The 10,988-nt window shown below is 49.0% G+C and overlaps 1 protein-coding gene across 1 annotated transcript; it reads left to right on the forward strand.

The window, feature by feature from the left end:
• Positions 1 to 602: 602 nt before the first annotated feature.
• LOC307224944 (uncharacterized protein) lies at positions 603 to 9,483 on the forward strand. Its single transcript, XM_079992354.1, has 6 exons — positions 603 to 653; positions 2,910 to 3,409; positions 3,598 to 3,679; positions 3,933 to 4,015; positions 4,765 to 4,891; positions 5,963 to 9,483. Exons 2-6 carry the CDS (start codon positions 2,996 to 2,998, stop codon positions 8,029 to 8,031), a joined length of 2,775 nt encoding a protein of 924 aa, XP_079848480.1. The 5' UTR covers positions 603 to 653; positions 2,910 to 2,995; the 3' UTR covers positions 8,032 to 9,483.
• The last annotated feature ends 1,505 nt before the right edge of the window (positions 9,484 to 10,988 follow it).

The raw sequence follows: 10,988 nt of genomic DNA on the forward strand, positions 1-10,988 counted from the left end.
CTGTTTTGCTCTCCTTACTATTTCAGCTCAGGTTTTACTGAAATGGGTGGATTCACTGAGGAAACGGGAGTAAGCGAAAGCATCAGTTGTAAAGAAGCAACTGTGTATACTTTGTTACCACCCAGTGAGTTGTGTTGCAAAGGCCATTTGCAGAAAGGCTCCTATTGTATCACCTGCGGCTACATGTTTTGATCTTTTTGCGGAAATGTTTTCCTCGGGCTGAGACCATTTAGGGCTTTCAAGGTCAGCACCGACACTTTGAATGGTGATCAGAAACGGATCTAGAGCCAGTGAGGATTTCTTAGGACCCGTGTTCAGGCGCCAGCTGTTAGGGGGCCTTTCAGCTGCTGTCCAAAACTGGATGTATCCCTTTCCGGAAGTAATCCATAAACCTCTCCTCCTCCGCCTTCTCGGGATGCCATTGGTGCGCGATGCTCCGGCTCTCAAAAGAGGGAGAGGCGTGTGTTGGGTGCGCTCGGCTTGCCAAGGGTTAAATGGAAACGAGCTAGATTCCTAGACAGGAAAGTAAGACGGGGGGGGGGGGGACAGGGTCCTCCAGAGCGAAAGCCCAACCCCTCCCTTTCCTGCAAGAAGTCGGGCGTGTGGTTGGTTCGGCTCTGCAGAGGCTGCCTGGGGGCGCCTGCTGGGATCCGGTGAGTCTCCTCTCTCCCAACATGGGGCCCAAGGGGAGAGCGGGGGTCCCAGCGCTGGATGGCGAGAGGGGGGCAAGTCAGGGCGCGGAGGGTCGCAGGAGGGCAGCAGCTCTGCTCTTCCTTTGCATGGATGCGCTGCTGGCCCCTTGGATCCAGGAGCAGGGAAATGCATGCAAATAAACCCCATTCGGATGTATAGATCAGTCCCCTTGTATAACAGAGGTTGGCCGCGGATGGAAACATTCAGACATGAAATATACCCTGGTCCCTAAAACCTCACCTGTGCAAGGAGAAGGAAGGAAGGAAGGAAGGGAGGGAGGGAGGGAGGGAGGAAGGGAAGAGAAAGCGCTTCCTCTTGCAGAGCAGAGTAAAACCTGTGGAACTCCCTCCCACAAGAGCCACGGAGGCCACCAATCAAGGTCGCATTAAAAGAGGAGGAGACCAATCCGTGGAGGAGGAGGAGAGGGCGATGGGGGGGGGGTTCCTCTGTTTTATGGGGCAGCCCTATGGCCTGCTCCTGCTCCAGTGCTTAGTTCCTCCAGATGCAAGTGTGTTCTCTGAGATTGCCTGGGGTTGAGCTAGATGATCCTTGGGGTGCCATCCACTTCTATAGTTCTATGAAAGCACCACTGGAGGTCTCACAAGCCAAGGCACCCAGAGCAGGAGAGGTCCTGCTGGAATGGAAACAACCAATGCAACTGTTTTAAAACAGGAATCCAATGTGTTTGTTGTGGGGGGACTCAGTGGGGAGGGGCAGACCCATGGATGCCACCTTGATCTCCTTGGACAAGGAGGTGGGAGAGAAATGCCCTTCATAAAGAGAGGCAGCCCAGCCAATCATCTGGCTGCTGTATTTTGGGCCAATTCCCAGAGTTGCCTTCAAGGGCAGTTCCACACAGAGAGCGTTGCAACCATCCCATCTGGTGCAGAGCAGGAAGGACCAGCGCCAAGTCTGGGATTGGGACTGTGGGTGGCAAACTAGCCTGAGCAGGACATGGGCACCTGAGCCTCAAGCGACCATGATGGACCCAGGTGTCCCCAAGTATTCATGACGGTTGGGAAGTGTTAAGCAATGTAACATCAACATCATTATTGTTAGTTCCCTGCCCGTCATCCAACTCTCCAAGAGCAGATTACAAAATTTAAAAAACATCAAGAAGAACAGTTGAAAACACATTACGCGCATAGAAAGGCAAGTCCCACTTTATTTGCTTTTGAGTGTTGTTGTCCTTTGACCCCACCCACATGTCACTTGGCCCTCAGGAGTTAGCTAGATAAGGGAATAAATGGGCCCTGAAGTGGGGTTGGGCAGGAGAGCAACTCTTGAGGAGCCCTGAGTTAGGACCCCCACTATAACCCAATGCTCAGATAACACTCAGTACAAATGACTCACTTGTCAATCACAGTCCTGACTTCATTCCTTGACTGAAAACTCTGAAAGGCAGGAGCAACCAGGCTGATTCATCTCTCAGAAAGACAAAGCAGTTCCCTGCACATCTTGCATGGTCACTTTCCCTCTAAGAGGGCTGGAGAATTACTGTATTTTTCTCTCCATAAGACACACTTTTTCCCTCCTAAAAAGGGGGAAATGTGTGTGCGTCTTATGGAGCGAGTGCAGGCGGGAAACGCCCCCAAGAGTCGCACACACGCTCCGCGTGGCTCTTGCGGGCTCTTCCCCCAGGAGGGAGTGACACGGCCAGTCAGTCCCTTCTCCCTCCTCGTAGAAAAGCCTGCAGGAGCCGTGCACCCTTTAAAGAGCGTGCAGCTCTTGCTGGCTTTTGTGGGAGGTGGGGGAAGGGACAGAGGGCAGCCCCTCAGTCCCTTCCCCCACCTCCTGGAAAAGCCCCCAAGAGCCACACTCCCTTTCACTAGCCGCATGGAGAATGCGTGCAGCTCTTGGGGGCTTCTCCCTTCTGGGGAAAAGCCTGCAAGCGCCGCACACACGCTCCACGCAGCTTGTGAAAGGGAGCGCTGAGCAGAGCCTGGGATGCATACAGGCTCTGCTCAGAGCTCCCTTTAAAAATATTTTTTTTTCTTGCAGCCCCTTCTAAAAACTAGGTGCGCCTTATGCTCAGGTGCATTTTATGGAGCGAAAAATACGTTTTCCATCTCCTTTCTAAAGAAACCTCAAGAGTCTGGGTTGTGGTGCAGTCCAGAGGTGACTCTTCCAAGACTCATACATACTTCCTCACGGAATATTTTTCTCTTCCAGGCAATATGTCAGTTTTGTAACAGGACAATGTATTTGCTTTGTAGAATTTGCAAGGACCTGTAATTCAGACAGACAGAGCTTGGCAGAAGATCAAGGGATTCTCTCTCTTGGAGGCTTCCTGAGAGCACAGATGGATGAGAAAAACTCAGCTGGCCCTGAAGCAGGAAGAAGCCATGTCATCAGAACGGGGAGTCGTGGGGGATTCTGGGGAAAAACTGTGCAGAAGATCCTGGGTGAGGAGGACACCCTCCGCTCAGAGGTGCAGAGCCAGCAGTTCAGGCAGTTCTGCTACCAGGAGGCCAAAGGACCCCGAGAGGTTTGCAGCCGACTCTACCACCTTTACCATCAATGGCTGAAGCCAGAAAGGCACACGAAAGCTGAGATGCTGGACCTGGTGATCTTGGAGCAGTTCCTGGCTGTCCTTCCACCGGAGATGGAGAGCTGGGTGAGGGAATGTGGAGCAGAGACCAGTTCCCAGGCAGTGGCCCTGGCCGAAGGTTTCCTCCTGAGTCAGGCAGAGGAGAGGAAGCAGGCAGAGCAGCAGGTGAGAGAGACTTTCCTCTGGATACGCCAAAGGGGCTCCGAATATGAGTGAGGGTATCTGAAAATTCTCCATCCTTTTTTGGAAAGCAGGCATTGAATGCTATCAGATTGCCCTTCAGTTTTTGCCTCTGTCTTCCTTTTCTAACTCTTCTTCATATTCTCTGTTTTGAAACTTTGTTGCTATTTCAGAGACAGGATCTGTTTGCAGAAATGGGCCCAGATTCCTCTGAGACCAAAAGGATTCTGTTGGACACCAGAGAGAGGCTGCTGGGTAAGGAAGGAGGCCGTTCTCCGTTTAGTCCCTTTCTGTGGATATCAAAACAAATCCATGGGTTCTTGTCATCTTTTTTTTTTTTTTTGGGGGGGGGGGAGACACTTGGGGCCAGGAGCACCAAGGAGGGAGATGTATTTTTTAACCCAACTAAATTATGAAATGGTTCCAAATGTCCAGATGCACTCAGAAGGTGAGACTTTTTGGAGAGCAGCTGCACTCCTGGCTTCCCACTTACCTCTGTCTCTTGCAGGTGACCAGATGATGCCAGCAAGACCTCCTCTTCCATCTATTCCTGGTGGGGAAGGAGAAGCAACGGCTGTGGAAGCAGCTCAGGTAGAGGGAGGGAGCCCTGTGGGGAAGGGGGCTGAGGGGTGGGGCAGCCAGGGTGCCTCTGGCCCCCAAGGAATCTCTCTCCTCCTCTTGGCTTCCGTCCAAGCTTCTCTTAAGGCATCTTTGTCAAGGGCAGCTTGGACATAAGCCAAGAAGCTGGGAATGCCATTCGAGAAACTTAATGTGCTGAGAATAAGGAACAGTCACCTTGCCTTAACTCACCTTCTGAAGGTCAGTAAGATAATTCATAAGTCATTGTTGTTTTATTTCTAGAGTTATCATTGAATGCTAAAATAGACTTCTAAGCAGTTCAAAAAGCCTAAAAAACAGTTCCCAGGATTCACCTATCCTGTTACATCAGTTGCACAAAGGGGCTTTCCACCCCTTCTCCTCCCCTCCATTCCCCCAGTGGACTTTTGGAAGTTGTCTTTAGGGCATCAGAAGGGTCTCCCCCACCCCCCCAAGAACAGGACATGGGGAGCAGAGAGGGGATCCTTCCATCTGGCACAGACAGAAGGATTTTAAGAACACAATGTAGAGTTCTACCCATTTACACTAAGATTAATGTCCATCACTAAATCACACAAGAAAAGAATTCCACTAAGACATTAAAAGCAGCACCCACAATTAAAACATGCAGCAGGACGATCCCACTGAAACAAAACACCATTTAAAGAGCAGAAAGAAACAGAGCAATGTGTAGCAGATAATCTTTATGCTCTCTAAAGAGGACCTTTTCCTTTCTCTCTTAGGGTCCAGTGTGCTTTGAAGATGTCGCTGTTCATTTCACAGATGAGGAATGGGCGTTGCTGGATCCTGACCAGAGAGCTCTGCATAAGGAAGTCATGGAGGAGAATCACGGGATCATGGCCTCTCTCAGTAAGGCTCCCTTGTGCATCATAATATCTCTTCGGAAATTTCATGCATCTCTCTCTGTGATAAGCCTCTCTGGTTTTGAGGGAGCTCTACATGGCCACTTGCAGCATTTGGGATTCTAATACCCCCAAACTCACCTTAAATAGAGGTCTATCGACTGTTTTGACCTTGGACATGATCAAGCCAGCATAGACCTTGCTGAGAATGGAGTGGGAACATGCTGGGAATTTGAGGTTAGGAAAGCACATCTTTGTTTGACACTGTCCTGCCTTGTATTGCCCAAAATCTTCCTGACACAGAGCTTGTGGAAGGCTTTGAGGGGGTTTTCTGATGGTTGTAATTGTTCACAATTTACCTCACAAAGCAGCTTGCTCAACACGCAGTCCTAGTAGACCTTCATCTTGGTATTGAACGGTTAGCATCCCATTCGCCCATACTCTTTTGGAGAGGTGAGCCGTTGCCGTAACTGCCTCGCCAGTACACTTGTCCAGGTCAGCATCAACGAAGAGGTTGTTGGTTTCTTAGGTAGACACAATCATCCACCACCTCCAGTGTCAAACTCGCATGGTTCTAGGCACATTTTGCAACAGGGAATGTCATAGACACGAGCAGTTTCTGAGCTCTGTGTGCAGAACTGCACCTAAGATTTCAGAATAAAACTGCAGAGTGGAAGGAAAGGACAACCTTTTTCTGCCTCCCCACTTCCAGCTACTCTTTGGAGACTGAAGGAGAGACCTTCTTTAAAAATCGGGGGGGGGGGGGTGAGCAGGGGAAGGACAAGACCATGTGAAAAATGAACATATTATTTTAGCTGCTGTTCATTCCTTTTCAACTTTGTATTTTTGTCATAAGAGAGTGCATATGGACATTCCATTTTTGAGCCCATAACCTAGGTTTAAGGTCCTCTTTATGTCCTGGCTGTCCTATCTCTGTTTCTAACACTGTCCACCTCTAGTGTGTGGTCAGCAGTGTTGATACATGGAATTCTTCCTCTATCACAAGGGTTAGAGATCAATATTCAATACAGTGGCACTCCATTTCTTTCTGCAGCTCTAATCCATTTCTTCATTGCAGGTGGTAATGATTTGGAAATTGAGAGTGAGGATGCCCATGAAATAATCCACACCATGGAGAAGCCATTGCCACTCTTGGAGTGTGGAGAGAGCTTCAGTCAAAGCTCCCATTCGACTACCCACCAAAGAAATGCTATTGGGAATAAACCCTCTCAGTTCTCTGAATGGGGGGAAACTTTCTGTTGGAATGAAAGCCTCACTTCACAGGAAATAATTCCCACAGGGGAAGACCCACTGAAATGCTTGGAATGTGGAAAGAGCTTCAGTAAGAGTGCGCATCTCATTTCACATCAAATAATTCATACAGGCAAGAAACCCTATCAGTGCTTGGAATGTAGGAAAAGCTTTAATACAAGCACAACCTTCAATAAACACCAGAGAATTCACAGGGGGGAGAAGCCATTTGAATGCCGAGAGTGTGGAAAGAGCTTCATTCAGAGAACCCATCTCACAGCCCATCAAATAATTCATACAGGTGAGAAACCCTATCAGTGCTCGGAATGTGGGCGGAGCTTCAATCACAGGACGACTCTCACGGTCCATCAAAGGATTCACAGTGGTGAGAAACCCTATCAGTGCTCAGAATGTGGGAAGAGTTTCTGCCAGAGAGCCAATCTCACTTCTCACCAAAGAATTCACACAGGGGAGAAACCATATCAATGCTTGGAATGTGGGAAGAGCTTCGGTCTGAAGCAAAGTCTCACTTCCCACCAAAGAATTCACAGTGGTGAGAAACCCTATCAGTGCTTGGAATGCGGAAAGAGTTTCTGCCAGAGAGTCAATCTCACTCACCACCAAAGAATTCACACAGGTGAAAAACCCTATCAGTGCTTGGAATGTGGCAAGAGCTTCAGTATGAAGCAAAGTCTCACTTCCCACCAAAGCATTCATACCGGGGAGAAACCCTATCGATGCTTGGATTGTGGAAAGAGTTTCTGCCAGAGAGGTGATCTCACTTCCCACCAAAGAATTCACACAGGGGAGAAACCCTATAAGTGCTTGGAATGTGGAAAGAATTTCCGCCAGAAAGTCAACCTCACTTCCCACCAAAGAATTCACACAGGGGAGAAACCCTATCAGTGCTTGGAATGTGGGAAGAGTTTCCGCCAGAAAGTCAACCTCACTTCCCACCAAAGAATCCACACAGGGGAGAAACCCTATAAGTGCTTGGAATGTGGAAAGAGCTTCAGTCATAAGCAAAGTCTCACTTCCCATCAAAGAATTCACAGTGGTGAGAAACCTTATCAGTGCTTGGAATGTGGAAAGGGCTTTGGTAAGAGGACCAAGCTCATGGCCCATCGACGAACTCACAGTGGTGAGAAACCATATCAGTGCTTGGATTGTGGAAAGAGTTTCAGCCAAAGGGCCAATCTAACATGCCATGAAAGAATTCACACAGGGGAGAAACCATATCACTGCTTGGAATGTGGGAAGAGCTTCAACCAGAAGCAAAGTCTCACTTCCCACCAAAGAATTCACACAGGGGAGAAACCTTATCAGTGCTTGGAGTGTGGAAAGAGCTTTGGTAAGAGGACCAAGCTCATGGCCCACCAAAGAATTCACAGTGGTGAGAAACCCTATCAATGTATGAATTGTGCAAAGAGTTTCTGCCAGAAAGCCCATCTCACTTCCCACCAAAGAATTCACACAGGGGAGAAACCATATCAGTGCTTGGAATGTGGGAAGAGCTTCAGTAAGAGGACCAACCTCACTTCCCACCAAAGAATTCACAGTGGCGAGAAACAATATCAGTGCTTGGAATGTGGAAAGAGCTTCAGTAAGAGGACCAACCTCATGGCCCATCAAAGAATCCACACTGGGGAAAAACCCTATCAGTGCTTGGAATGTGGGAAGAGCTTCACCCGGAAGGACAACCTCACTTCCCACCAAAGAATTCACAGTGGTGAGAAACCATATCAGTGCTTGGAATGTGGAAAGAGCTTCAGTAAGAGGACTAACCTCATGGCCCATCAAAGAGTTCATACAGGGGAGAATCATAGAATTTTAGACCTGCAGGAGACTTCTGGGTCATCTAGTCCACTGCAGGACTCTCAACTCAAGCTTCCATGACACATTGCCTTCAAACTTCTCCTTACAAACCTCCAAGGAAGGAGAGTCCACAACCTTCCAAGGGCCTCTCTAATTTGAAGCCATTGATTTGGGTGCCAGCCTCCAGAGCCGGTGAAAACAAGCTTGTTCAATCTTCCACCTGAGAGCCCTTCCTGTTCCTCAGAAGGCTTGGTTTCCCAACCCTTAATTGTCTTGGTCAACCCCCCTCTGCACACTTTCCAGCTTGTCAAAATCCTTCTTAAATTGGGGCACCCAGAACTGGACACAGGACTCCAGGTGTGGTCTGAACAAGGCAGAAGAAAGTGGGGCTGTTACTTTTCTTGATCTGGACACTTGACTTCTTTGGACGCAGCCTAGAATAACAGCCTATTTCGCTGATGTTGACTCATGTTAGTCTTGTGGTCCACTAAGACCCCAGGTCTTTTCCATATGTACTACTGACAAGCCTGGCATGTCCCATCTTATATTTGTGCAGCTGATTCATCTTGCCTAAGAGCAGAATCTTACCATTCTTCTTAGTGAAATTTATTGGATGCCTTTATATACCACCTGTTTCTTCAAGAAGCTCAGTGTGGTCTTAAGTGGTTCTCCCCCTCATTGTTTAATCCTGACAACAACCCTGTGAGGCAGGTTGGGCTGTGAAGCCATCACCCAGTGAGCTGCATGGCTGAGTGGAGATTTGAACCCAGGTCTCCCAGGTCCAAAACTCTTAAGCACTGCACCCCACTGGCTCTCGAATGAGACTCTTGGAAAGTGCATGCATGCGCGTTTACTTAAAGTTTCAGTCTTGGTGTTTGTATTTAAAGTTGTGTACACATGTATCAATGACATTAATATATATTATATTAATATATTAATGTAATTACAGTAGAAGAGTAAATTTTAGGTAATGCTAGATGGCGATAGGGTTAGTTTGGAATGCTGGGATTGAAAAATTGAACAATTTCCACATGAATCACAAGAAGATTTAAAATATAAATACAAAACGCCAACAGCAACAACCCCCGAAAAAGCCCCATGTCGTGTATTGGTGAAGTTGTTAGAAAATTTATTATGAGAAAGGGGTAAAAGTGTTAAAAGTTCATGCAACCATATTCTCGGGGTTCCTACTCTTTGTGTGGCTGAACCTTGTTGCTACAAATAAAGATCAGGTCTCCTGACCGCTGTTTTGCTCCTTTAACTTGCCTGGATTCTCCTTCTTTGCTGACCCCGGAGGGATCGCGGGGTGTGGCCCCCTGGCGAGCTGGGCAGCGGAGGAAATCAGCACCCCAGGATTTTTTCCTTCTCAGTGCTTTTCCACCTGAGCCTCTTACCTAAAAGCCTGACACCCCACAATGAGACAGGAATGTGTCCCTGCCCTCAGCAAACAAAATAGCTCCCCCCCCCAAGATACTGAGGTGCCCTGAGGGCTGTGCGGGACCCCCAATCCTTGAAATGAAAAGGGGAGAGGCTCAGGAAAGTTTCAGGGAGGGGGCAGCACAGGCTCCAGAAGCTCCTTCTTGCTAATTGCTCCATGCCACTCCCCCCCCCCCAATTACGACTGCCTCCCCCCTCCATGGCTCCTTCACAAGTGTGGGGAAGCTGCAACCCCTCTGCCCCCCGTCACATTTCCTTTAAGACCCCAAGTTGCATGGGGCAGGCTCACCTGCAGCGAAACAAAATGCAGCTGCCCTGGCCAAGTGAAGCCAGGCTGGGGGGCACCGTGGGAACCCTGGAAATGTGCCCCTAGAAGAAATGTGCCCCCTCTGTCTGAGGCAGCCCTCTTTCTGAAGCACCAAGAGAGTAAACGGACAGTTCTCTGAATGGAGAGGAGCAGAAAGCAGAGTCCCCTCAAGATCAGTATTGGGACCTGCGGCTTTTCAACTTGTTCAAAAATGATCTAGACTTAGGAGGGAGCAGGGAGGGGGCAAAGTTTGCTGATGGGAGTAAATTGTCCAGGGTTGTTCAAAGAAAGAGAGATTGCAAGGAGCTTGAAAAGGACCTCTCCAAATGGGGTGAATGGGCAGAAAATACAGTTCATTGTCAATGAGATTAAAGTGATGTATGTTGGGACAAAAAAATACCTCTTAATGTCATATACAGGCTCATGGGGTCTGAAATGGATTTCACTGTGTGCTCTAGGAGACCAGGGGAGAGGGGAGCTGGTCGCAGCAGGAGGGGGAGGCTCCCTGGATGCTTCAGCTGATGGCCTCCTCCTCTGGGTCTCCTGGCCCCCCCACTCCTCCCTCTGAGCCTGAACTGCTCTCTGCCCCAGCCTCTTCCTGCTCACCAAACCCTGTTTCCTCCTCAGCTTGCAACACCTCCCCTCCCCCTCTGCTCCCTTTTCTCCCTCTATCTGCTCATCGCCATCCCACCACCAGCCCCCAGGATCTGAGCCTTCTTTCCTTGTGGGTACCCCAGACTGGTGCCTCCCACCCCCTGCACCCCTCCAGTCCATGACAGCAACAGCAACAACAAGAGTAAAATCAGTAGGATAGCAATATGCACTGTGGTTCTCTGGCAGGAAGACTCCCTGACAGCATGGTTGACTAATAACTTCTGGGAATATGGAAAAATATTATCCTCCCCAAACCCCAGAATAAGCAGTAGCTCTGGGGTTCCCCTAAGTGGTTCATGACTGAAGATGAGCCCGTCAGGAGACTTTCCTGGTACCTGCAACCCATCTTTCCCCCTCTTGCAGTTAGGTTGGGGGGGCGGGAATCTCCCATTAAATTTTAAGTTTTCTTCAGAAGGTGCAGGGGGCAGGGATGAAGTTGTGTTGAGTAAGTAATGTTTGGAGATCAGGCAGTGGTGGGGGTGACAGAGTTTGTGGCAAAAACCAGTCTGTCACACAAACACCCATCTTGAATGCTTGAGTACAGCAAATCCAGGGCTCCAGCCAAGCATTGGCGGGGTAGGGGCCACATGTAGAGCAAGTCCCACGCTGAGGTCAAAAACACAGACAGAAGCAGCGGGAC

Source organism: Podarcis cretensis (assembly GCF_951804945.1).
Source record: "Podarcis cretensis genome assembly, chromosome: 10".
NCBI classification, from domain to species: domain Eukaryota; kingdom Metazoa; phylum Chordata; class Lepidosauria; order Squamata; family Lacertidae; genus Podarcis; species Podarcis cretensis.

Bases quoted from the DNA above. Each gene is read 5' to 3' on its own strand.
- LOC307224944 (XM_079992354.1), top strand. From the start codon at position 2,996: ATGGATGAGAAAAACTCAGCTGGCCCTGAAGCAGGAAGAAGCCATGTC. The intron at 3,410-3,597 runs GTGAGAGAGACT...TTGCTATTTCAG, and splicing joins GGAAGCAGGCAGAGCAGCAG to AGACAGGATCTGTTTGCAGA. The intron at 4,016-4,764 runs GTAGAGGGAGGG...TTTCTCTCTTAG, and splicing joins CGGCTGTGGAAGCAGCTCAG to GGTCCAGTGTGCTTTGAAGA.